Source organism: Amphiura filiformis, chromosome 4 (genome assembly GCF_039555335.1).
Source record: "Amphiura filiformis chromosome 4, Afil_fr2py, whole genome shotgun sequence".
NCBI lineage: Eukaryota > Metazoa > Echinodermata > Ophiuroidea > Amphilepidida > Amphiuridae > Amphiura > Amphiura filiformis.
The window spans coordinates 9,297,119-9,324,727 of record NC_092631.1 but is presented as its reverse complement, the minus strand read 5'-3'; the positions used below and the strand labels follow the sequence as shown (position 1 = coordinate 9,324,727).

Genomic DNA, 27,609 nt, shown 5'->3' with positions numbered 1-27,609 from the left:
AGACAAATTTGGTGTGATTGCAGGACAACATAATAGAAAATCTATGATTTTCACACATTTCATATTTTTGCAGTATTTAGGGAGCGGTCATTATTTACGCCAGCAGGGGGGGTGGAGGATTTCCATATTTTTTCTCGATTTTTTACGTTCCCCCTTTCAGGTTCCCCCCCCCCCCCCCACCAATCAGGTAAAAAAATTGATGTTTTCCTCTCCTAACTAAAAACAAGTCCTTGGTCTTTTTTGTTTTTGATTTGTTTTTATCGAATGCTTTCGGTTGACACTTGTACTGGTTCTCACATTATCCAGTTAGAATGTTACAGCACTAAAATCATAGATTTACTTTTTAGAGTTAACAAGTCACTGTACAACTGATCATATGATGCCGCGATGTAGGCCTACAAAAGTATAACAAGAATTTGTCTTTAAAAAAGACAAGTTCACGGATCAGGTGTATAGTACATGTACTTTGAGCTACTTTGATCTAACATTTAATATTCATATCTAACCTACTCTGCACTTATTTGACAATAAATAAGTGATATGAGGCTTAATAATGATACCTGCGTCTTGACTCTTGAAAACAATATTTTTTTAAAACCTCATTTTGCATTTAGTTTTTTAAGCCATCTCGGAAGCCACCTACAGGATCTCATTTTGCATTTAGGTTTTTATTGCGTTGCAAAGTAGCAAAACTTTCTTTATATACGGCCCAATTCGTGCCTGGAAAAGGCTATCCCCTCTTGCAACCTATCGACAGGTCTAAAATCTATCATGAGGTGTCACCGGGTTTGCAAGAGATAATAATACCAAATGTAAACACCATGAAATTCACCACATCACGACCACGCTCACATTGGGCGCCCATTCCTTTTTAGAGGAATTTTTATTAACTCTTGCTAGCTTTTGTCAGGGTCAGTGATTTTGTCTTTGTCAATATTATACAGGTTTATACACATGGGTTATTACAATAGTCAATAAACATTCAATTAACTATATATATAATGGACTTAGTTTTGTGCAATGTAGTTATATTGAACTTTATCTGAAGTAAATCACCTGCTACACAGTTTTCTATACAGAATGATTTGTTTACTTTGTGATGAGGCCTGACCTAACCCCTGCTAATTTTGATTAACCAATCAGTTATATGTATTGTCAGCATGTGATGACCATAAGCCAATTACAAACATGTTTCTAAAAAAGGCTAACAAATTCCTACGCTGGACAGACTCTTGGACAGGTTAAGTGTAAACTAGTAAGTTGTCAATGGGGCAAGATTATAGATAAAGGCATACAAACTAGGGTATGAGATATTAGGAATTATTTCCTAGCCTCTTAACCACAGGGTGGTGTGCTATGTAGCTATTCAAGACACAGGATATGTAAGAGATAAACTGTGCATATGAGATATTGGTGCAAGTGGCATCATTTCACTGCCGTGAGAAAACAAGTTGGAAATTATTATGGAGGGGAATGACGTTTCTTGCTTCTCTTTGAACATGAAATTGCTGCAACAATATCATGGGCGTGCCCAAAGACATCGACAGGGGGTCCAGGGGGCTCAATGCTAGGCCTCTGTCGGGGTCCAGAGCCTCAGTGGGAAAGCCCCCCCCCCCCGAAAATTGACATTCGACTATTTTGAACTAATTTGATGCATTCTGGTGTGATTTAGAAAACCAATAATGGTTAAAGGCATATGGCCTATAAAGTTAGGCGCACCATGTGCATAACAGGAGGCTAGAAGGGGGGGGGGGGGGTGACGGATTCCAGAAAAATGGATTCTCTTCTTTTAAATTTGATTCCTGGTTGACCCACAAAAGTGTTTGTGGGGAGTGAAAATTTTTATCATTTGGTGTCGGTTTCACCAAAGTATTGTCTTTTTTGGAATGAGCTAACAAAAATATAGACCAATTTAGTCATTTTTGGCGATATTAGCAACTTGAAAAAAAATTGACTAATTATTTTTGAAATTTCAGGTTAAAGCAATAAAAAGGGGTCATCGGATATGCATGGAGGTAGTAACTTCGAATTTTTTGTGTTCATTCAAGACATTTGATTTTTGGGTTTTTTTGCAGCTTTGTCCAAAAAATGTAATTTTTACATGGTAAATGTTTGCAAAATGGAAAGTATATCAAGTTGCGATGGATATTTGGATCAAAAGTCAATACAAACATTTTTCTGAGACCTCTGGTTTTTGACCTATGAACTCTTGAAATTAAAAGTAGGCACTAATGCGTGTTTTCAGTGATGGAACCTCTTTTATAATCTTGAGCAGTTTCTTGCATTACAAAAGTTTGTATTACACTTTATATTATTGATATACAAGCTTTAATTTTAAGCTATTAGGAGCATTCAAAGTGAAGGCAGTTTCCATGGCAACGGCCATATATACTCATTTTAAAGCAAATTCTCCCAGTAAAATTGAGCAAATTTCTCAGTAAAATAAAAAATGGGAGTAAATGGGGCCACGATCTAGAGAAGGGGCAAGTTTTGAGAGGAAAATAATAATAATAAAACAATTTTAAAAAATTAAAAAAGAAAGAATACAACACACGGACAAACCTCTTAAGAATGTAAGCATTAAAATAACACCTGTTCTGGCCCACCAGGATAATAATTTATAATTTTCATAATTTCTCCATTTTTATAACGTGCGTCACCCAATAGGATTTGCACACACGTTTAAATAGCTTGATATCAAATTATATCAGTGACATTAAACAAATATCGTATATTGGGCATATTTTTCGTATAATTACTCACGATATTCGCCCATTGGCTTACTGAACAGAGCTAGATAATTATTATCTTGTGTAATAAAAATCGATGATCTAATATAACTTTTTCGCAAGGTACCGATACCAATATGAATATCCGATTCATAATAAATTGTAAGTATGGGATAATACTGGACACTTCACCCCGCACACTTTCACCACGCTTTCCACACGGCCCGCACACTTTCATCCCAGCACACTCTCATCCCGTACGCATTCGCCTTCTAAATAACAAGCTATTCTATGTTCAAAATGGGAAGAATGGGCCAGTCGGTCCAGTCGATTTTTTTTAAACCTTCAGCTTTTAAAAATCCTAACAAGTATTAAATACTGGTTCATCCATTAGGGACATTCTCAATTTTTACTACTGAATAGGCCTGCTTGTTAGATAATCAATTAAGTCTAGTCTTTCAAAAAAATTAAATTTTAAAAAAACATTTAGTTTCTATATCTGTACAAATTTTTTTTTTTAATCCTCACTCGATTTTTTTTCTTTCTTCGATAAATGTTGGAGGTCAAGACAAAATGCGAAAAAATCCGGATAAAAGAACTTTTCGGACAGTGTCGGAGCCAGAACGCATAACGTAACAAAAAATTAGACCCTCTCGGTTTTGTTTCTTTCTTCGATAAATATTAACCGGAGGTCAAGTCAAGTGCATTTGTGGGAAAAATCCGGAAAAAAGAACTTTTTCGATAGTATCGGAGCCAAAACGCATAACGTAACAATTATACCCTCTCCACGTTTTTCTTTCTTCGACAGGTATTAACCGTAAGTCAGGTCAACTCCATTTATGCAAAAAAATCCGGATTGAAGAACTTTTCTGAGAGTGTCGGAGTCAAAACGTATAACGTAACAAAACAATTAGAACCCTTGAATTTTTTTTTTTCTTCGATAAATATTAACCGGAGGTGAGGTCAAGTTCATACATGCGAAAAATTCCGCATAAAAGAACTTTTCCAACAGTGTAACTTCCAAAACGCATAACGTAACAAAAATTAGATCCACTCGATTTTTTGTTCTTTCTTCGATAAATATTAACCGGAGGTCAAGTCATCTCCATATATGCGGATAAAAGAGGTTTTCCGACAGTGTAACCTCCAAAACGCATAAAAAATGTAAAAAGCCCAATACATAACAACAAATTAGAACCACTCGAATGTTTTCTTTCTTCGATAAATATTAACCGGAGGTCAGGTCATGTCCATGTATGCGAAAATATCCGGATAAAATAGCTTTTCTGACAGTGTAAACTCCAAAACGCATAAAAATATATAGCGCCCAATACGTAACAAAAAATTAGACACACTCGAATTTTGTTCTTTCTTCGATAAATATTAACTGGAGGTCAAGTCATGTCTATATATGCGAAAAAATCCGAATAAAAGAGCTTTACCGACATTGTAACCTCCAAAACGCATAACGTAACAAAAAATTAGACCCATTCGAATTTTGTTCTTTCTTCGATAAATATTAACCGGAGGTCAAGTCATGTCCATATATACGAAAAAATCCAGATAAAACAGCTTTTCCGATAGTGTAACCTCCAAGTCGCATAACTTAACAAAAAATTCTTTCTTCGATAAATATTAATTGGAGGTCAGGTCCTGTCCATATATGCGAAAAAATCCGGATAAAAGAGCTTTTCCGACAGTGTTACCTCAAAAACGCATAAAACATAATTATATAGAGCCCAATGCAATACGTAACAAAAAATTAGAACCACTCGAATTTTTTTTTTCTTTCTTCGATAAATATTAACTGGAGGTGAGGTTATGTCCATATATTATGAGAAAAAAAATTCGGATAAAAGAGCTCTTCCGACAGTGTAACCTCCAAAACGCATAAAAAATGTAAAGAGCCCAAAACGTAACAAAAATTAGACCCACTCGAATTTTTTTCTTTCTTCGATAAATATTAACCGGAGGTCAAGTCATGTCCATATATGCGAAAAAATCCGGATAAAAGAGCTTTACCGACAGTGTAACCTCCAAAACACATAAAAAAATGGATAGAGCCGAATACGTAACAAAAAATTAGACCCACTCGAATAATTGTTTTCTTTCTTCTTCGACAGTGTAACCTCCAAAACGCATAAAAAATGTAAAGAGCCCAATACGTAACAAAAAATTAGACACACTCGAATTTTTTTCTTTCTTCGATTAATATTAACTGGAGGTCAGGTCATGTCCATATATGCGAAAAATTCCGGATAAAGGAGCTTTACCGACAGTGTAACGCATAAACAATGTATAGAGCCCAATACGTAACAAAAAATGAGACCCACTCGAATTGTTTTCTTTGTTCGATAAATATTAAGTGGAGGTCAGGTCATGTCCATATATGCGAAAAAATCCGGATAAAAGAGCTTTACCGACCGTGTAACGCATAAAGAATGTATAGTGCCCAATAGGTAACAACAAATTAGACCCACTCGAATTTTTTTCTTTCTTCGATAAATATGAACTGGAGGTCAGCTCATGTCCATGTATGCGAAAAAATCCGGATAAAAGAGCTTTACCGACAGTGTAACCTCCAAAACACATAAAAAAATGTATAGAGCCCAAAAATTAGACCCACTAGAATTGTTTTCTTTCTTCGATAAATATTAACCGGAGGTCAAGTCATGTCCATATATGCGTCAAAATCCGGATAAAAGAGGTTTTCCGACAGTGTAACCTCCAAAACGCATAAAAAATGTAAAGAGCCCAATACGTAACAAAAAATTAGACCCACTCGAATTTTTTTCTTTGTTCGATAAATATTAACTGGAGGTCAGGTCATGTCCATATATGCGAAAAAATCCGGATAAAAGAGCTTTACCGACCGTGTAACGCATAAAGAATGTATAGAGCCCAATACGTAACAAAAATTTGACCCACTCGAATTTTTTTCTTTCTTCGATAAATATTAACTGGAGGTCAGCTCATGTCCATATATGCGAAAAAATCCTGATAAAAGAGCTTTACCGACAGTGTAACCTCTAAAACACATACAAAATGTATAGAGCCCAATACGTAACAAAAAATTAGACCCACTGGAAATGTTTTCTTTCTTCGATAAATATTAACCGGAGGTCAAGTCATATCCATATATGCGTAAAAATCCGGATAAAAGAGGTTTTCCGACAGTGTAACCTCCAAAACGCATAAAAAATGCAAAGAGCCCAATACGTAACAAAAAATAAATATTAACTGGAGGTCAGATCATGTCCATATATGCGAAAAAATCCGGATAAAGGAGCTTTACCGACAGTGTAACGCATAAAGAATGTATAGAGCCCAATACGTAACAAACAATTAGACCCACTCGAATTGTTTTCTTTGTTCGATAAATATTAACTGGAGGTCAGGTCATGTCCATATATGCTAAAAAATCCGGATAAAAGAGCTTTACCGACCGTGTAACGCATAAAGAATGTACAGAGCCCAATACGTAACAAAAAATTAGACTCACTCGAATTTTTTTCTTTCTTCGATAAATATTAAATGGAGGTCAGGTCATGTCCATATATGCAAAAAAATCCGGATAAAAGAGCTTTTCCGACAGTGTAACCTCCAAAACGCATAAAAAATGTATAGAGCCCAATACGTAACAAAAAATTAGACTCACTCGAATTTTTTTCTTTCTTCGATAAATATTAAATGGAGGTCAGGTCATGTCCATATATGCAAAAAAATCCGGACAAAAGAGCTTTTCCAACAGTGTAACCTCCAAAACGCATAAAAAATGTAAAGAGCCCAATACGTAACAAAAAATTAGACCCACTCGAATTTTTTTTTTTCTTTCTTCGATAAATATTAACTGGAGGTCAGGTCATGTCCATATATACGAAAAATTCCGGATAAAGGAGCTTTACCGACAGTGTAACCTCCAAAACGCATAAAAAATGTAAAGAGCCCAATACGTAACAAAAAATTAGAATCACTCGAATTTTTTTCTTTCTTCGATAAATATTAACTGGAGGTCAGGTCATGTCCATATATACGAAAAATTCCGGATAAAGGAGCTTTACCGACAGTGTAACCTCCAAAAAATGTAAAGAGCCCAATACGTAACAAAAATTAGAATCACTCGAATTTTTTTCTTTCTTCGATAAATATTAACTGGAGGTCAGGTCATGTCCATATATACGAAAAATTCCGGATAAAGGAGCTTTACCGACAGTGTAACGCATAAACAATGTATAGAGCCCAATACCTAACAAAAAATTAGACCCACTCGAATTGTTTTCTTTGTTCGATAAATATTAAGTGGAGGTCAGGTCATGTCCATATATGCGAACAAATCCGGATAAAAGAGCTTTACCGACCGTGTAACGCATAAAGAATGTATAGTGCCCAATAGGTAACAAAAAATTAGACCCACTCGAATTTTTTTCTTTCTTCGATAAATATTAACTGGAGGTCAGCTCATGTCCATGTATGCGAAAAAATCCGGATAAAGAGCTTTACCGACAGTGTAACCTCCAAAACACATAAAAAATGTATAGAGCCCAATACGTAACAAAAAATTAGACCCACTTGAATTGTTTTCTTTCTTCGATAAATATTAACCGGAGGTCAAGTCATGTCCATATATGCGTAAAAATCCGGATAAAAGAGGTTTTCCGACAGTGTAACCTCCAAAACGCATAAAAAATGTAAACAGCCCAATACGTAACAAAAAATTAGACCCACTCGAATTTTTTTTCTTTGTTCGATAAATATTAACTGGAGGTCAGGTCATGTCCATATATGCGAAAAAAATCAGGATAAAAGAGCTTTACCGACCGTGTAAACGCATAAAGAATGTATAGAGCCCAATACGTAACAAAAAAATCAGACCCACTCGAATATTTTTTCTTTCTTCGATAAATATTAACTGGAGGTCAGCTCATGTCCATATATGCGAAAAAATCCGGATAAAAGAGCTTTACCGACAGTGTAACCTCCAAAACACATAAAAAATGTATAGAGCCCAATACGTAACACAAAATTAGACCCACTGGAATTGTTTTCTTTCTTCGATAAATATTAACCGGAGGTCAAGTCATGTCCATATATGCGTAAAAATCCGGATAAAAGAGGTTTTCCGACAGTGTAACCTCCAAAACGCATAAAAAATGCAAAGAGCCCAATACGTAACAAAAAATAAATATTAACTGGAGGTCAGGTCATGTCCATATATGCGAAAAAATCCGGATAAAGGAGCTTTACCGACCGTGTAACGCATAAAGAATGTATAGAGCCCAATACCTAAAAAAAAATTAGACCCACTCGAATTGTTTTCTTTGTTCGATAAATATTAACTGGAGGTCAGGTCATGTCCATATAATGCGAAAAAATCCGGATAAAAGAGCTTTTCCGACAGTGTAACCTCAAAACACATAAAAAATGTAAAGAGCCCAATACGTAACAAAAAATTAGACTCACTCGAATTTTTTTCTTTCTTCGATAAAATTTAAATGGAGGTCAGGTCATGTCCATATATGCAAAAAAAAATCCGGATAAAAGAGCTTTTCCGACAGTGTAACCTCCAAAACGCATAAAAAATGTAAAGAGCCCAATACGTAACAAAAAATTAGACCCACTCGAATTTTTTTCTTTCTTCGATAAATATTAGATGGAGGTCAGGTCATGTCCATATTATGCGAAAAAATCCGGATAAAGGAGCTTTACCGACAGTGTAACCCATAAAGAATGTATAGAGACCAATACGTAACAAAAATTAGACCCACTCGATTTTTTTCTTTCTTCGATAAATATTAACTGGAGGTCAGCTCATGTCCATATATGCGAAAAAATCCTGATAAAAGAGCTTTACCGACAGTGTAACCTCCAAAACACATAAAAAATGTATAGAGCCCAATACGTAACAAAAAATTAGACCCACTCGAATTGTTTTCTTTCTTCGATAAATATTAACCGGAGGTCAAGTCATTTCCATATATGCGAAAAAATCCGGATAAAAGAGCTTTACCGACAGTGTAACCTCCAAAACACATAAAAAATGTATAGAGCCCAATACGTAACAAAAAATTAGACCCACTCGAATTGTTTTCTTTCTTCGATAAATATTAACCGGAGGTCAAGTCATTTCCATATATGCGAAAAAATCCGGATAAAAGAGCTTTTCCGACAGTGTAACCTCCAAAACGCATAAAAATGTAAAGAGCCCAATACGTAACAAAAATTAGACCCACTCGATTTTTTTTTTTTATTCGATAAATATTAACTGGAGGTCAGGTCATGTCCATATATGCGAAAAAATCCGGATAAAGGAGCTTTACCGACAGTGTAACACATAAAGAATGTATAGAGCCCAATACGTAACAAAAAATGAGACCCACTCGAATTGTTTTCTTTGTTCGATAAATATTAAGTGGATGTCAGGTCATGTCCATATATGCGAAAAAATCCGGATAAAAGAGCTTTACCGACCGTGTAATGCATAAAGAATGTATAGTGCCCAATAGGTAACAACAAATTAGACCCACTCGAATTTTTTTCTTTCTTCGATAAATATGAACTGGAGGTCAGCTCATGTCCATGTATGCGAAAAAATCCGGATAAAAGAGCTTTACCGACAGTGTAACCTCCAAAACACATAAAAAATGTATAGAGCCCAATACGTAACAAAAATTAGACCCATTCGATAAATATTAACCGGAGGTCAAGTCATGTCCATATATGCGTAAAAATCCGGATAAAAGAGGTTTTCCGACAGTGTAACCTCCAAAACGCATAAAAAATGTAAAGAGCCCAATACGTAACAAAAAATTAGACCCACTCGAATTTTTTTCTTTCTTCGATAAATATTAGATGGAGGTCAGGTCATGTCCATATTATGCGAAACAATCCGGATAAAGGAGCTTTACCGACAGTGTAACCCATAAAGAATGTATAGAGACCAATACGTAACAAAAAAATTAGACCCACTCGATTTTTTTCTTTCTTCGATAAATATTAACCGGAGGTCAAGTCATTTCCATATATGCGAAAAAATCCGGATAAAAGAGCTTTACCGACAGTGTAACCTCCAAAACACATAAAAATGTATAGAGCCCAATACGTAACAAAAAATTAGACCCACTCGAATTGTTTTCTTTCTTCGATAAATATTAACCGGAGGTCAAGTCATTTCCATATATGCGAAAAAATCCGGATAAAAGAGCTTTTCCGACAGTGTAACCTCCAAAACGCATAAAAAATGTAAAGAGCCCAATACGTAACAAAAAATTAGACCCACTCGATTTTTTTTTTTTCTTTATTCGATAAATATTAACTGGAGGTCAGGTCATGTCCATATAATATGCGAAAAAATCCGGATAAAGGAGCTTTACCGACAGTGTAACACATAAAGAATGTATAGAGCCAGACCCACTCGAATTGTTTTCTTTGTTCGATAAATATTAAGTGGAGGTCAGGTCATGTCCATATATGCGAAAAAATCCGGATAAAAGAGCTTTACCGACCGTGTAACGCATAAAGAATGTATAGTGCCCAATAGGTAACAACAAATTAGACCCACTCGAATTTTTTTCTTTCTTCGATAAATATGAACTGGAGGTCAGCTCATGTCCATGTATGCGAAAAAATCCGGATAAAAGAGCTTTACCGACAGTGTAACCTCCAAAACACATAAAAAATGTATAGAGCCCAATACGTAACAAAAAAATTAGACCCATTCGAATTGTTTTCTTTCCTCGATAAATATTAACCGGAGGTCAAGTCATGTCCATATATGCGTAAAAATCCGGATAAAAGAGGTTTTCCGACAGTGTAACCTCCAAAACGCATAAAAACTGTAAAGAGCCCAATACGTAACAAAAAATTAGACCCACTCGAATTTTTTTTCTTTGTTCGATAAATATTAACTGGAGGTCAGGTCATGTCCATATATGCGAAAAAATCCGGATAAAAGAGCTTTACCGACCGTGTAACGCATAAAGAATGTATAGAGCCCAATTCTTAACAAAAAATTAGACCCACTCGAATTTTTTTCTTTCTTCGATAAATATTAACTGGAGGTCAGCTCATGTCCATATATGCGAAAAAATCCTGATAAAAGAGCTTTACCGACAGTGTAACCTCCAAAACACATACAAAATGTATAGAGCCCAATACGTAACAAAAAATTAGACCCACTGGAAATGTTTTCTTTCTTCGATAAATATTAACCGGAGGTCAAGTCATGTCCATATATGCGTAAAAATCCGGATAAAAGAGGTTTTCCGACAGTGTAACCTCCAAAACGCATAAAAAATGCAAAGAGCCCAATATGTAACAAAAAATAAATATTAACTGGAGGTCAGGTCATGTCCATATATGCGAAAAAATCCGGATAAAGGAGCTTTACCGACAGTGTAACGCATAAAGAATGTATAGAGCCCAATACCTAACAAAAAATTAGACCCACTCGAATTGTTTTCTTTGTTCGATAAATATTAACTGGAGGTCAGGTCATGTCCATATATGCGAAAAAATCCGCATAAAAAGAGCTTTACCGACCGTGTAACGCATAAAGAATGTATAGAGCCCAATACGTAACAAAAATTAGACTCACTCGAATTTTTTCTTTCATTGATAAATATTAAATGGAGGTCAGGTCATGTCCATATATGCAAAAAATCCGGATAAAAGAGCTTTTCCGACAGTGTAACCTCCAAAACGCATAAAAAATGTATAGAGCCCAATACGTAACAAAAAATTAGACTCACTCGAATTTTTTTCTTTCTTCGATAAATATTAAATGGAGGTCAGGTCATGTCCATATATGCAAAAAATCCGGACAAAAGAGCTTTTCCGACAGTGTAACCTCCAAAACGCATAAAAAATGTAAAGAGCCCAATACGTAACAAAAAAATTAGAATCACTCGAATTTTTTTCTTTCTTCGATAAATATGAACTGGAGGTCAGGTCATGTCCATATATACGAAAAATTCCGGATAAAGGAGCTTTACCGACAGTGTAACGCATAAACAATGTATAGAGCCCAATACCTAACAAAAAATTGAATATATGAATACAAAAGCCACCTAAGTCCATACTGTGGCCAAATTGAGTTAAGCATTGGAAATTGTTGCTATACATAGGCCTGTCATATGTATGAAAGAACAACTCAAATTCGCCCTCTGTGTCTATTGAGCATGTGGAAAAATAGCATGTATGAAAGAATCACCCAATTCCATGATTTGAGTCTTGTAACACATTGATTGAAATCCAGTATGTATAAAAGTCCACTTGTAACACATTCATTGCTAGAGAGAGACTTTTGAAGAAAAAATGGGTTTAATAAAGGAAAGTGTGTGGTTTATATTACATGGCAGAATGCTTATCAACATTATACATACCTGTGTGCTTTATTTTGTATTATCTTACTAGTGGTAATCTCAATTTAACATTGTTGTCTTTGTATATGATTCAAACAACCACCTAAGTCCAAAATTTAAAATGAACCCCACGAAGTCCCTGAAATGCTAATCGTCATACCTATTACAGGTTAATCCACTCATTTGCACGTAAAACTTACCATATTGACCAAGTAAATCTAACTGAAGGAATTAAAATGATACACAGGTTTTTCTCTCAAAATCACTTCCCATGGACTTAGGTGGCTTTTGTATTCATGTATTCAATTAGACCCACTCGAATTGTTTTCTTTGTTCGATAAATATTAAGTGGAGGTCAGGTCATGTCCATATATGCGAAAAAATCCGGATAAAAGAGCTTTACCGACCGTGTAACGCATAAAGAATGTATAGTGCCCAATAGGTAACAAAAAATTAGACCCACTCGAATTTTTTTCTTTCTTCGATAAATATTAACTGGAGGTCAGCTCATGTCCATGTATGCGAAAAATCCGGATAAAAGAGCTTAACCGACAGTGTAACCTCCAAAACACATAAAAAATGTATAGAGCCCAATACGTAACAAAAAATTAGACCCACTTGAATTGTTTTCTTTCTTCGATAAATATTAACCGGAGGTCAAGTCATGTCCATATATGCGTAAAAATCCGGATAAAAGAGGTTTTCCGACAGTGTAACCTCCAAAACGCATAAAAAATGTAAACAGCCCAATACGTAACAAAAAATTAGACCCACTCGAATTTTTTTTTCTTTGTTCGATAAATATTAACTGGAGGTCAGGTCATGTCCATATATGCGAAAAAAATCAGGATAAAAGAGCTTTACCGACCGTGTAACGCATAAAGAATGTATAGAGCCCAATACGTAACAAAAAAATTAGACCCACTCGAATATTTTTTCTTTCTTCGATAAATATTAACTGGAGGTCAGCTCATGTCCATATATGCGAAAAAATCCGGATAAAAGAGCTTTACCGACAGTGTAACCTCCAAAACACATAAAAATGTATAGAGCCCAATACGTAACACAAAATTAGACCCACTGGAATTGTTTTCTTTCTTCGATAAATATTAACCGGGGGTCAAGTCATGTCCATATATGCGTAAAAATCCGGATAAAAGAGCTTTTCCGACAGTGTAACCTCCAAAACGCATAAAAATGTAAAGAGCCCAATACGTAACAAAAAATAAATATTAACTGGAGGTCAGGTCATGTCCATATATGCGAAAAAATCCGGATAAAGGAGCTTTACCGACCGTGTAACGCATAAAGAATGTATAGAGCCCAATACCTAACAAAAAATTAGACCCACTCGAATTGTTTTCTTTGTTCGATAAATATTAACTGGAGGTCAGGTCATGTCCATATAATGCGAAAAAATCCGGATAAAAGAGCTTTACCGACCGTGTAACGCATAAAGAATGTATAGAGCCCAATACGTAACAAAAAATTAGACTCACTCGAATTTTTTCTTTCTTCGATAAAATTTAAATGGAGGTCAGGTCATGTCCATATATGCAAAAAAATCCGGATAAAAGAGCTTTACCGACCGTGTAACGCATAAAGAATGTATAGAGCCCAATACGTAACAAAAATTAGACCCACTCGAATTTTTTTCTTTCTTCGATAAATATTAGATGGAGGTCAGGTCATGTCCATATTATGCGAAAAAATCCGGATAAAGGAGCTTTACCGACAGTGTAACCCATAAAGAATGTATAGAGACCAATACGTAACAAAAAATTAGACCCACTCGATTTTTTTTCTTTCTTCGATAAATATTAACTGGAGGTCAGCTCATGTCCATATATGCGAAAAAATCCTGATAAAAGAGCTTTACCGACAGTGTAACCTCCAAAACACATAAAAAATGTATAGAGCCCAATACGTAACAAAAATTAGACCCACTCGAATTGTTTTCTTTCTTCGATAAATATTAACCGGAGGTCAAGTCATTTCCATATATGCGAAAAAATCCGGATAAAAGAGCTTTACCGACAGTGTAACCTCCAAAACACATAAAAATGTATAGAGCCCAATACGTAACAAAAAATTAGACCCACTCGAATTGTTTTCTTTCTTCGATAAATATTAACCGGAGGTCAAGTCATTTCCATATATGCGAAAAAATCCGGATAAAAGAGCTTTTCCGACAGTGTAACCTCCAAAACGCATAAAAAATGTAAAGAGCCCAATACGTAACAAAAAATTAGACCCACTCGATTTTTTTTTTTCTTTATTCGATAAATATTAACTGGAGGTCAGGTCATGTCCATATATGCGAAAAAATCCGGATAAAGGAGCTTTACCGACAGTGTAACACATAAAGAATGTATAGAGCCCAATACGTAACAAAAAATTAGACCCACTCGATTTTTTTCTTTCTTCGATAAATATTAACTGGAGGTCAGGTCATGTCCATATATGCGAAAAAATCCGGATAAAAGAGCTTTACCGACCGTGTAACGCATAAAGAATGTATAGAGCCCAATACGTAACAAAAAATTAGACCCACTCGAATTTTTTTCTTTCTTCGATAAATATTAACTGGAGGTCAGCTCATGTTCATATATGCGAAAAAATCCGGATAAAAGAGCTTTACTGACAGTGTAACCTCCAAAACACATAAAAAATGTATAGAGCCCAATACGTAACAAAAAATTAGACCCACTCGAATTTTTTTCTTTCTTCGATAAATATTAACCGGAGGTCAAGTCATTTCCATATATGCGAAAAAATCCGGATAAAAGAGCTTTTCCGACAGTGTAACCTCCAAAACGCATAAAAAATGTAAAGAGCCCAATACGTAACAAAAAATTAGACCCACTCGAATTTTTTCTTTATTCGATAAATATTAACTGGAGGTCAGGTCATGTCCATATATGCGAAGAAATCCGGATAAAAGAGCTTTACCGACCGTGTAACGCATAAAGAATGTATAGAGCCCAATAACTGGAAGTCAGGTCATGTCCGTATATGCGAAAAATCCGGATAAAAGAGCTTTACCGACCGTGTAACGCATAAAGAATGTATAGAGCCCAATACGTAGCAAAAAATTAGACCCACTCGAATTTTTTTTCTTTCTTCGATAAATATTAAATGGAGGTCAGGTCATGTCCATATATGCGAAAAAATCCGGATAAAAGAGCTTTTCCGACAGTGTAACCTCCAAAACGCATAAAAATGTAAAGAGCCCAGTACGTAACAAAAAATTAGACCCATTCGAATTTTTTTCTTTCTTCGATAAATATTAACTGGAGGTCAGCTCATGTCCATGTATGCGAAAAAATCCGGATAAAAGAGCTTTACCGACAGTGTAACCTCCAAAACACATAAAAAATGTATAGAGCCCAATACGTAACAAAAATCTAGACCCACTCGAATTGTTTTTTTTCTTCGATAAATATTAACCGGAGGTCAAGTCATGTCCATATATGCGAAAAAATCCGGATAAAAGAGCTTTTCCGACAGTGTAACCTCCAAAACGCATAAAAAATGTATAGAGCCCAATACGTAACAAAAAAAAATCCAGCCGAAAAACACTGACAAATATTTTGTTCTAAAATACTCAAAATGACTCTAGAAAGAGTCACTCAAAATGAGTTACTGGGTCAATATAAAAGTAATTCTATAACAAAAACACGCACTAATAACCATAATTTGCTTTAAAAATAACCAGAGCCCAATACGTAACAAGAAAAATTCTATGTCTAAAGAAAAAACACTGTCAATTTTTTTTCTAGGAGACTCAAAATGACTCAAAATGAGTTACTGAGTCAATATAAAGTAATTCTATAACAAAAACATGCACCTAATAACCATAATCAGCTTTGTTCTAGAATTATTCAAAATGACTCAAAATGAGTTACCGGGTCAATATAAAGTAAGTTTATAGCAAACAAAATATGCAACTAATCACCACAATAACCAGAAACCAATACGTAACAAAAAAGTCTAGAGAAAAAACACTGTAAGAAAAAATTTCTAGAAAGACTCAAAATGACTCAAAAGGATTTACTGAGTCAATATAAAGTAATTCTATAACAAAAACATGCACCTAAAACCCATAATTTGCTTTAAAAATAACCAGAGCCCAATACGTAACAAAAAATTCTAAGTCTAGAGAAAAACACTGTCAAAAATTTTTTTTCTAGAAAGACTCAAAATGACTCAAAAGGATTTACTGAGTCAATATAAAGTAATTCTATAACAAAAACATGCACCTAATCATGATAATGTCCTTTTAAAATAACCAGAGGCCAATACGTAACAAATAAATTCCAAGTCTAGAGATAAAACACTGTCAAATATTTTGTTCTAGAAAGACTCAAAATGAGTTACTGGGTCAATATAAAGTACTTCTATAAAAACACATGCACATAATATCCATAATTTGCTTGAAAAACAACCGGAGCCCAATACGTAACAAAAAAATGTATAGAGCCCAATACGTAACAAAAACCACTACAGAGGGAGGGAGTATGAATAAAGTAATTTTAATCAAATTTTAGTTTTGTTACGTATTGGGCGGGATGAATTATTTTTGCCACTTTTTGTTCTAGGTAGAAGAGGTTGAGCCCAATACGTATCAAATTGATACGTACTGGGATTTTGTTACGTATTGGGCTCTTACAAGCGTATACGTATTTATAAATATAGTCGAAGGTAGCTGATAAATGAGAAATCCAGAAACTAACCATCAAATGTACTGTAGTCGTAATCAGCGCACACATGTGGGCTTTCTAATTTGTATATTTAAGAAAAATTACAAACAAAAAACAAATCATCTTTAGTCTTCATATTGACTTTTAACAAGTGTTTCCTTCTCTGTTTCTTTTAGAATAATCAAGATGTCCAGTCCAAGATTAAACAACATAATATTAGTTGGAGGCTTGATAACATATCTTTCTGTTATATTTCTTGGCATTGATGTTGGCCTTGTTCCTCGGGATATATTACCATTAGCGTGCAGAGTAAGTTATTGTTATTGTTGTTCTTGTTATTATTAATATTATTATTATTATTATTGTTATTATTATTATTATTATTATTATTATTATTATTATTATTATTATTATTATTATTATTATTATTATTGTTGTTGTTTTTATTATATATTATTATTATTATTATTATTATTATTATTATTATTATTGTTTTTATTATTATTATTATTATTATTATTCAAATTTCTTAATTGTAATGTTAAATTCCTATATTTCAAAGAAACTCAAGCGGCTGCAAATTTTTACGTTTCTTTTCCGGTTTTTTGTTTTTGTTTTCGTTTGATTTTTGTGGGTTTGTTTCCGAAAAAAATATTTTGAGAATATCCTTCAATCTTTCACTTTCTTCCTGATTGATATCAAGTAATATTCAGATCTTTACCCCGTGCCTTTTTACAAGGCCGCTGTTGAATAAGTATTTGCCATATTTCAGTCCCAACATCCTAGACCAATAGTAGATAGAACATCAAACGATGCGGTATAAAATTCATTTAATACTCTGAAAGCTGGTAAAGCAAACGAACATTAATTTTTACATATTTATGACATCGGATGAAAACATGTTTCACCCACATACCCTTTCCACAATCATTCATTTCATCAGAATTGCATAAGCTTCATTAAGAGCTGACGATCACTTCTTGAAATCAAATATAAAAGTCCTATACAAGAGTGCATCGACCTGCCTAGGTGAAGTGCAATAAAACAGATTGAATCAGCATCACTGTACTAGCCTGAGATAAACAGAGAGCCACATAAAGAGTTCTTAAATAGAAATATATTTGTCTATTCCAGTTGAAATCCATACACCTCTTGTAGAAGACGTAACCTTAATCTTCTAAAGAAGCAGTATGAATTTCAAAGGGGATACCTTAATGGGTGACTCCCGGGGGGGTGACTCCATTTGAAATCGACACCCAGGGCCGTTCCTACCATTAGGCCAGGTAAGGCGGTCGCCTAGGGCGGCAAACGTAGAGGGGCGTAAAAAAAAGGTGAAAAGAAAAAAAAAAACAGGAATGGAGAAAGAAAAGGAACTAAAAAATGAGGGTGGATAAAAAGAAACAATGGGAGGAAAAATAAAAGGGGCTATAAGAGAAACAGAAAACGGCGAAAAAAACCAGTGGCGTAGCGATGGGGGGGGGGCTGGGCACGTGTCCCTTGGCGCCACCCTTACGGGGCGCCGAATCGACCAATTCAGGATCGATTCTGCGCCCCTCCAAATGATCAAAGTCCAGATTTTCGAGGGGGGCTTCGCGCGCATTTCAGCACAAAATCATTTGAAATATCAGTTTTAGCCCGATATTCAATTTCATTATAACCAAAATTAAATAGTGGTAAGCGCGCAATTGTTTCATGAAAGGGGCGTCATTATGTATCCCTGCTAGTTTTAAAGGGGGTAACCCCCTTAACACTTTTTGGTATGCTGGTGGGGCGGCAGGGAGAGGCTTTGCCTAGGGCTGCAAAATCCCTAGGAACGACCCTGTCGACACCCATGTGTGGCAGATTTGGTCATGTCTTCCATACGGGATACATGATTTCAAATGGAATAGCCCAGTTGTTTGCACTGACCATCTTTAGTATTTAGGGTCGTCTTACATTACGAGGAAATCCTTTATAACTTCGTGTGCAGGTGTTTGTGCGTACTCAATTACATATCGCTTTATGGCCTTGTAATTATTAACAGTAGATTCTATCACGAAATGAGAGATTAAGAACATGTTTAAGACATAATGAAGTTAGAATTATGGTCTAATGTTACGAGGCACATGAAGAATGTGGGAACTGTGAATATCCTGTAGCCTACATACATACAAAAGCCATTCATTATACAAACTTGACATTAAGTATGGAATATTTCTTCACCAAGTGCCAAGACTAGTCTGGAAGGGGTCTGCATGCTTTAACCGCATGGGCTATTAAGCTTATAAATAAGTATGTTTCTCGCACTCCCCATTCAGAGTAGGGTCTGCCTATGTAAAGTTGTTGGTGTGTATATCGAGGTACTTAAAAGCAACTGTACGGCTGTACTTACACATTATTAAAAACGGGGAACGTTGTTACACACATACCCCCCCACCCCCTCCATGAGGTTAGATACATGTAGTTCAGAAGAGCAATATAATTGTTTATTTTAAAGTATGTTTTTCTGGCTTACTACCACTACAGGCTTACACATGGTGCTTTTATGTCAGTTTTTGCATGACATTTGGGGCGATGTTTAGCAAGACATGGAGAGTTCATCGGATATTTACTACTAAAACAGTGATGCCAAGAAGAGTAAGTGAAAGTTGGAAATTATAATGTGTATATATTGTACACAAAGTGTAATCAGTTGCACGACTTCGGCTTTTTTAAATCGACCAGTCGCCACCAACGACAACTATTTGTAGTCAAACTAATTAAACAGAACATTTTATGTATTTATAAATATGCACGTGACCACCTCCGCGCTGCCATAACAGCTTGTAGACAGAAAGTCTCTAAGTGACCTTCTACACAGTGGGTGGTCGTCTTGCAAATTTAGCCGTGTTTTATGTCCGCCATTATGCTTTTTGGGGACACAATAAATGGCCCCCATCGCCAAGTCATGGTCAAAAATCGAGACTACCGCTAAATGTGCCGACTAGACTTAGTCGCGGAACCCTCAATATTGCAATGTCTATATTTGCAGATATATATGCGATTCCTTTTTAATTGATGTTAAACTTGATTGATGGATAAGTTGTAATCTCAAATCATTTAATATTTACATGCAAGTTATAATTCAGAATGTATCAGCATTCAAATCCACTAAAAATCCCTTAGCAAAACATCTTGTATTCCATCCACATGCTTATGAAAAATGTTTTTTTGTCAAATATGCCATTGCAGATCCGAGATCCTCAGCTTTTTGCCTGGGTGGGGGCGCTAGTCTTGTTTGTAGCACTTATTCTCGCAGCTTGGGAAGTATTTGATCCAATTGTGCTAGAAACGGAGGAAGGCTCCGAAACGGTAAGGCACATAATGGTCTTATTTTAACAATTATTCTATGTTACTCTCGTTGATAGACAAGTGGCCCGGGAAATGTGGAGAGGCCTCTTTTTAACATAATTGACTTCACAATACATTATCTGTCTTTACGGGCACTAACACTAAATTTACCTTTTAACCAGTAAAACACTATATTTCGCTTTTTACTTTCTTCACCAAACATGAAATGTTATATTTAAGGGGTATCTTTCGTCCCTTTATTACAATAAATAAGCAAACCCGTAAATTTAGAAAATAATATAGTTACAGACTTGACATTTTGTAATATTTCTTTATGAAGTGCCATGACTAATCTGTAAGTGGTCTGCATAAACCGCACGGGTTAAATATTTATTGGGGTGTGTCGGGAGATGGTGTCAAATAATTTTGGATAGAAAATGTGCTTTCCATGAGTTTACATTATGGTGCTCATAATGTAGTGCATTTGCCTAAAATTAGGGAGGGTGAATTTGAGCTTTGTGGGTGACACAATTTCAGACTTTATGCAACATTGTTCTGTTATTGTCAAATTTATTGAGGTTTGTGGTGATATTTCCTGAACTTTGTCAGCAATTGGCATTTGTCACAGCTGAATGCACTTGTAATGTACCAGTTTTGAATGTGGGAGGAGCTTTTGAAAAAATGGCTCTTCAAAGTGGTACGTACCCATAGCAAAAAGAAAAGGTATCGGTATAGTTCCGGCTACTATACGGGATAGTATCCGGTAGGTATTCTGGAGCTATCCGAAAGTATCTGCTAGCAGATACTAGTTGGATACTAGTATCGGTATAGTGGTACTATTCCGATACTATTCCGATACTAGTATCTGATACTATAGTATCGGAATAGTACCCGCTTTCAGCTGGCGCCAATCCATGTCACATGACTAAATAGAATAACTGCCATATCGGCTTGGAGCCAAATTGCTATACAGTCAAGGAATGAGTTCCTCTGATTCAAAGGATAATATATACTGTTGTACAAGGAATTGTACAGTGTGTTCTATTTCTGGGCTTCACAATACAGGTATGATTGCATTGGGTGACAGTTTTTGAACAGAACTTTCTATTTTATCTCAATTTAGTATAAGCTTAAGAACATCGTACAATGTAGGCTATATCAAACCACGGAGTATGTTGAATTCTGCACCCAAGACAAAATGGTGCTCAATGCATGCAATAAATGTGAATGTGATGTATATTATATATTTTTAGCATGCAATTGAGTATTCATAGTGTACATTTTCAATTGCTTTTTGCCACAAATTTCAATGCTGCATGCATGTACAATAATCAATTGCTACACATTTCACATTTAACGGTACATGTATGCACAACTATAACCATTTGAAATTTTCCAGTGACCTTGTCCATATACCATGTAAATCTCTGGACATATCTCTATGACCATATTTGGGCAAAACAATTTACATGCAAAACAAATAGTATCAGGAACTATCCCGATACTAGTATCAGGTACTATCCCGATACTAGTATCGGGCACTATTCCGATACTATTTATCAGTGTCTCCCAGTAACAGTATCGGATACTATCCCGATACTATATGTCCATATATGGACAAAAAATTTGCATGTGAAACATATCCGGATACTATACCGATACTAATATCCCACTAGGTAGCGGGTACTATTCCGGTATTAGTATCAGATACTATCCCGATACCTATTATATTTTGATATGGGTACTCAAAAAAAATTGAATGCCCCCTGGGACCAATTAAGTGTTATAAACTTACTATACATACATTTTTGTACCGTAAGTTTATAACATTTGACCCAAGTGGGGGACATTCAAACTTTCTGAGTTTGTACCACTTTGAAGAGCTATATTCTAAGCTTCTCCCATTTTCAACAAAATGGTACATTACAAATTCTATTCTATGTGCTTTTTATCACTTCTGTAAGGGAGCCAGAGAGCTCAAAATCACCTAATTTGTCTTTCAACATTCTACATGTAAATAGCGTAATTGTTGTTGAATAGCATATCATAATGGCGCAAATAGCTACCGCTGAAGGCCACCAGCTACAAGAGACAATAATGTCTAAATGGAATTTGATAACGGGTTTGAGGGCAGGAACATACTGTCATTTCCTACACACATAAATATGTAAAAACAATTTTCCGTTTGTGACATTTTTTGCAGAGAGACTCTTTAGTCAAAATCAGAAAACGTAAGATTATGTTAGTAACTTAAGCTGTACAATATTTTGTCTGCTTCTCTTTTTCCAGGCGGATCCCCTAAATGATGACATAATTCTAATCCCTGTATTTGTTATATGTACTTCTAATTGGGAGCCATACTGGATTGGTGCTCTGTATGTTATAGAAGGTTTACTACTAGTGTTTGGAGCTTTTTTATCATGGGAAACTAGAAAAGTACACATGCCAGTCTTAAACGATTCCAAACAAATAGGTAAGTCTTCACGTATACGTTCTAAATTCTGGTTCAAATGGACAGCAGTTAAACGACGCTTTTTTCTTTTTCTTGGTAGTATTTGGTTATTTTGATTCCAAACATTTCAAAAGTACACGCTTGGCTAAATGCACGCCAAATAACTCGGAAAAGGAACGTTACCAGTTGGACCAATATAATATTCGCATTTTTGTTGCAATTTGTTTTCCTATGCTGTTGAGTATATAATTAATCGCCACAGTCGTACCAATTGTTAGTAAATAACTATGCCGAACAAGCCAGGCTTACAGAAAGCATTACCATTGGGGTTTAACTGCGATTATTTACTGGATCAGAAAACAAACTTAAGTCAACAGCTGGTCAAACAAGCAAAAGTAAGTTTAAGGTAAGATTGAGTGATCGAAAGTAATATTATCTGACTTACATTGTCATCATCATGGAATCAAATTGCAATTTAATGTTTTCTGAACTTTTAACATGTTTCAGGAACCAGTATTTACATAGTAGTCACAACGAATTTTGCAGCCGTCCCTGTATCAATAGCAGTTCAAAACCCCAGCGCCAGATATGCTCTTCTTGCAACGTTAATTATAACTTCTATTACTGTTCCATTATGCCTTGTATTTCTTCCGAAGGTAAGTTTTTCTAATTGAAAATAATATATCGTATTTATTCCTTTACACCAGCAGAACTGATTGTATAATGTGTAGCACTATATTGGTTACGGAAATACTCGAACGGTCATTTTTTGACCGTCCAAACCAAGTCAAGCAGAAATTGTGAGATTGTGAAGTGTATCGGAAAATAATAAATTTATAATTATACTATCCGTACAAAAGTTTTACCTCTTTTGAGAGTTATACAGACTACTTTTTCAAGCTTTAGAGTGAAATGTTTCCACTCAAAAAGGAGTTGTCCTCCATTTAACCCTCTCACTCTTTTTATTTCCACTCTTTCCACTCGGTGTACATTTAGAGAGTAGGTTACCATAAGCATATATTTCACTTGTGCATCAAACTACTTATTCGTGTTTTTGTATATCATAGGTAAAAATGCGTAATGACGTGTACCCAAGGGGTATAACAACTAACCAATCTACCCACCACACAACACACAACAATTGTTCTTCACCGACACCAACACCCATCGCATCACAGGATCATGTACGCCTTAGAGTAAGTATGCTTTTAGGACTCGGTATGTTTTAGACGACTAAGCGACGTAGCATATACATCCATACACCCTAATGATGCACTTCACCTTTGTTGGCTTTAAATAGTTAAAATTAATTCTTTTATACCTTACATTTGAAATGGTACAATTATTTCAATTAGACTGGGCTTTGACCAGAGTTGACTTCAAGTCAATGTCTTAGCCCTCTTTGTCTGAGTCCGAGCCGTGCCGAGTTATTTTGTTTTGTGCCCGAGTCCGACAAGAATAAATCCGAATCTAGACTCGAATGATACATCACTGACCATAGTAGCAAATATTATTCGGTGGATAGGGACACTTAAAAACACGGGTGCAATATTTGTTATGAACGATGCAAGATAAGATAATAATGAAATGTAAGTCAAGAGTCGGCTGAAGAGGACAAGTATATGCCCGCAGGCCCATAGGCATCTCACCCAAAAAAAAGTGTAGGTTTTTGCCCGGAAGCTTTGCTTACTGATACATATTTCCAGTGTTTGCCCCGAAATAGATGACGTTAATTAATATTATTGTCATTGTTTATATTTTGTTCTGAAGACTGACGACAACTCTGGAGCCAGCCAATCATCAAAGCAAACCACGGAAGACAAAGGAATTAACACGTTACTTTCATTTGGTCTAGGAGATAATAGAACAATTATTAGACATCGGAGGAGAAGAAAGTTCCAAAACAAAGAGTCGCCTTGGTAATAGATGTTCATTGATGCCATAGATGCTAAGAAGAGAGTTTTTATCAGTTGTAAATGAAACGAGAAAGTGCAATGCAACGTGATGTGAATAATGTATAAATCGTCTTTAAGGAGCGAGAGCACACATCGGCCCCATACCAGTGGGGCCGGTCTTATTCTGGAATAACTATAATCTGAATGAGGCCGACGCAATGTTGGCCTCACTACCCGCATCCGGTCACACTCACTTATAGTGTTTACTTATCTTGGAATCTGTAGCCAGGCCCCATCAGTGAATTGGATCTGAGCCACATAAGGCTTCTTGTGTAAGTAGTAAATAACACAGGGAAACCACAAATCCTTATTACTACAAAGTGGACAGGAGGAAATCAAAATAATTATGTATTTACTGAAGTGGATATAATTCCTACGACCCAACGCCAATTGGTGTCACTCTGGTCGCAGCCTTCAAAATATTTGTACTACACAGGGTGATGCCAACCTGGTAACTGATGTGGCCAGGTAACGCGGTCAGAAAAAATATGTGGAGTGAGGCCAGGGTCAGACCGGTCCCAACTACTTGAGGTAGATTAGAGCTCTCACGCCTAAGTTGAAATGCTGTATGTATTTTGTATACTCGAGAAAATAATGCCGTTACTCTGTGTGATATTTGTGGAAATATTCTGCTTCGTGTTCAAGAAAAGCCCAGATTGCATTATGTGTTATTGGCAGTAAGGGTATTTTATTTGAGGTGTTGCCAACATGATATTTGGTTATAATACCTTAATATTATCCACATTACCAACTTTCTACTACCTAACATTCCGAATCTCGTTATCAGAACCGTGCTTGCGCTACCCAATATGGGGAGGCATTGGGTATTCAAAAAGTATCTTTACTCAAATATCTCGTAAACGCTTCTTGACATTTGAACAGAGTACACTAATTAGTTGTATACTAAGAATTGACCTTATTTTTGGTCTATACTTAAAACAATAATGAGTCTGAATATTTCTACCAAACGCATCGTAAAATATGCTTTCAAATCTCTGTGTATATATTTTCTTACTAAACATTACGTTGGTTTACCATGGTGAAGATACGTAGGTCAACATTATAAAGATACTTTTGGGATACCCTGTACTATGACCCAATAGTAAAACAGACTGAAGTCTAAAATTTAACAACAACTTTCATCCAATCAAGTTTGACTTCATCTGGCAAAGTAAACATGTCCAGCAGTGTTGAATGCAAAGCTGCAAATATCATAGACATTGTCGGGGAAATAATGAGATTGGCAAGTGACGGCTCTATAAAAGCATAGATTTTAAATGATAAAAAAGTAATAAAGCTATGGAAGCCGCCATTGCGTAGGCCTGGAATCGAGTGCGTTATGCAAGATTTTCACAATTTTTAAGTGCTAAAATTTCCATTTGTTGCATCCACCGTTAGTCGAGCCTACGATCAACGCCGGATGTACAAACTTTACAGTTGCTATATGAAGTCTAAATTTTACTCATTTGTTTCCATTGCTTCTACCATTGAAGTACATAATACACTAAAACATGACAATTTCATACTAAACGAGTATTATTTAAAATGTGTACAAGATTTCCTTGCTTAGCAATGTGTATCTTTATATAAATCAGCAAAATCTAGTGACAGCAATATACACTACTTTAAAAAAGTGTGTTTAATTAAATATGAGGTTTACTGTATTATATTATAATCTCAAATGTAATTGACCTCAGAGCAACCCGAACATTGATGATATTCTTAAAGAAATATGAGAACCGCGTTATGTTTATGATTATGCAGACACTATAATTCAATAACCGTCAGATATATACCCCCATGTCGCAATTTGAACACAACGTCACAAGCCCTCAGCAAACCCTATAAATCAGTGGAGACAATTTAAAGGCAGCTATTGCTGTAAACAATTTTAAAAAAGTGTTGGCAATATTCAGAAAGGATGAGACAAAAGAAACCCTGTTCAATTTGGGTCGAGTCAGTTTAGTTTGCAATATGCTTGTAATTTTGACTTCCTCAGGGACGGCTAACACCAATTGCACGTCGGTTATGCCCGGTTACGTCCGGCTGGAGCCTCCTATTGTTCTAAACACTGGAACGCAGGTTAATCGCCATCAACCGGCAGATGAGTTGTGAAGCCGCCCTTACCTACTTTTTACAAACAAAATATATATCTCTTTGGAATAATGCATAGATTTGATTAACTATTGTGAAATTTATAGTTATATCGTTTTCTTATTGACGCTGCCAATTAGTCAATTATACTGCCCTCTATAGGCTATACAATTATTAACGTGATATGAATGGATATTTAAAATGGATATTCATCTATGAGTACTAGACTTTCAACATTATGGGCACCGGCTCAAAAATAGGGATAGTTCGATTAGTGGTTGACGCAAAAAGGGAGATTGATTATTCGTTCAAAAGCCCCTAAAAATGGGGTCATTCAGTGAGACCCAAAAAAATCAAATTGTCAAATTAAGTCTAAAGTGACCTTTTAAATTCTTTTTATTTTAGATTTTAAAAAAGTGGTCATTCAGTACAGTGAGAGCTTATCAAAAATTAGTTCAGGACTATTTAAAAAGGAGTTCATCGGGCGACAGCAAACCAAGAAGGGGATTAGTTCGTGAGAGGAAGTTGAAAATGGGGTAAAATGTGGCTACACATTCCCGTCACCCATATTCATTAAATTATAAATATTCCTGGCTGGGAGTATTATTATTTCAAATGTAAGAGGTATAATACAGAACCAAACTCTAAAAGGCGTTTGTTTATGCAGTATGAAAGAATAGAGTTCTATGTTTTCAATTTATGAGGACACTGTGTGCTTCAATAATAGGAGTGGGACAAAATAATGATACATTCCATTCTTCCCGCTTTTTTTCCTCCATGTAGATATCGTTGTGATCATGACATATAGCCGAATCCAATTTCACGCATTCCTACACCTCAATGGCAGCCATAATAACACGGCCTTGACGGGTGTTTAAACTGCATTCAATCATCCCGTGTTATACGTAGACAATAGAATGATGACAATTTATACAACACAAAACAATATAACATCGCTTTTTAAGCGGCTTTAATCCGCCCAATTGGGCAGTCACAACATCAGCTTGG

General features: G+C 35.6%; 1 protein-coding gene across 1 annotated transcript in view; it reads left to right on the top strand.

The window, feature by feature from the left end:
* Positions 1-25,859, top strand: part of LOC140150532 (gamma-aminobutyric acid type B receptor subunit 2-like) — a 219,208-nt gene extending 193,349 nt beyond the window's left edge. The window contains exons 12-18 of the mRNA XM_072172561.1: positions 16,968-17,100; positions 19,297-19,407; positions 20,002-20,121; positions 22,390-22,573; positions 23,060-23,208; positions 23,620-23,748; positions 24,323-25,859. Coding sequence (XP_072028662.1) covers positions 16,968-17,100; positions 19,297-19,407; positions 20,002-20,121; positions 22,390-22,573; positions 23,060-23,208; positions 23,620-23,748; positions 24,323-24,475 — 979 coding nt within the window. The 3' untranslated portion in view covers positions 24,476-25,859. The remainder of the gene's footprint in view (positions 1-16,967; positions 17,101-19,296; positions 19,408-20,001; positions 20,122-22,389; positions 22,574-23,059; positions 23,209-23,619; positions 23,749-24,322) is intronic.
* The last annotated feature ends 1,750 nt before the right edge of the window (positions 25,860-27,609 follow it).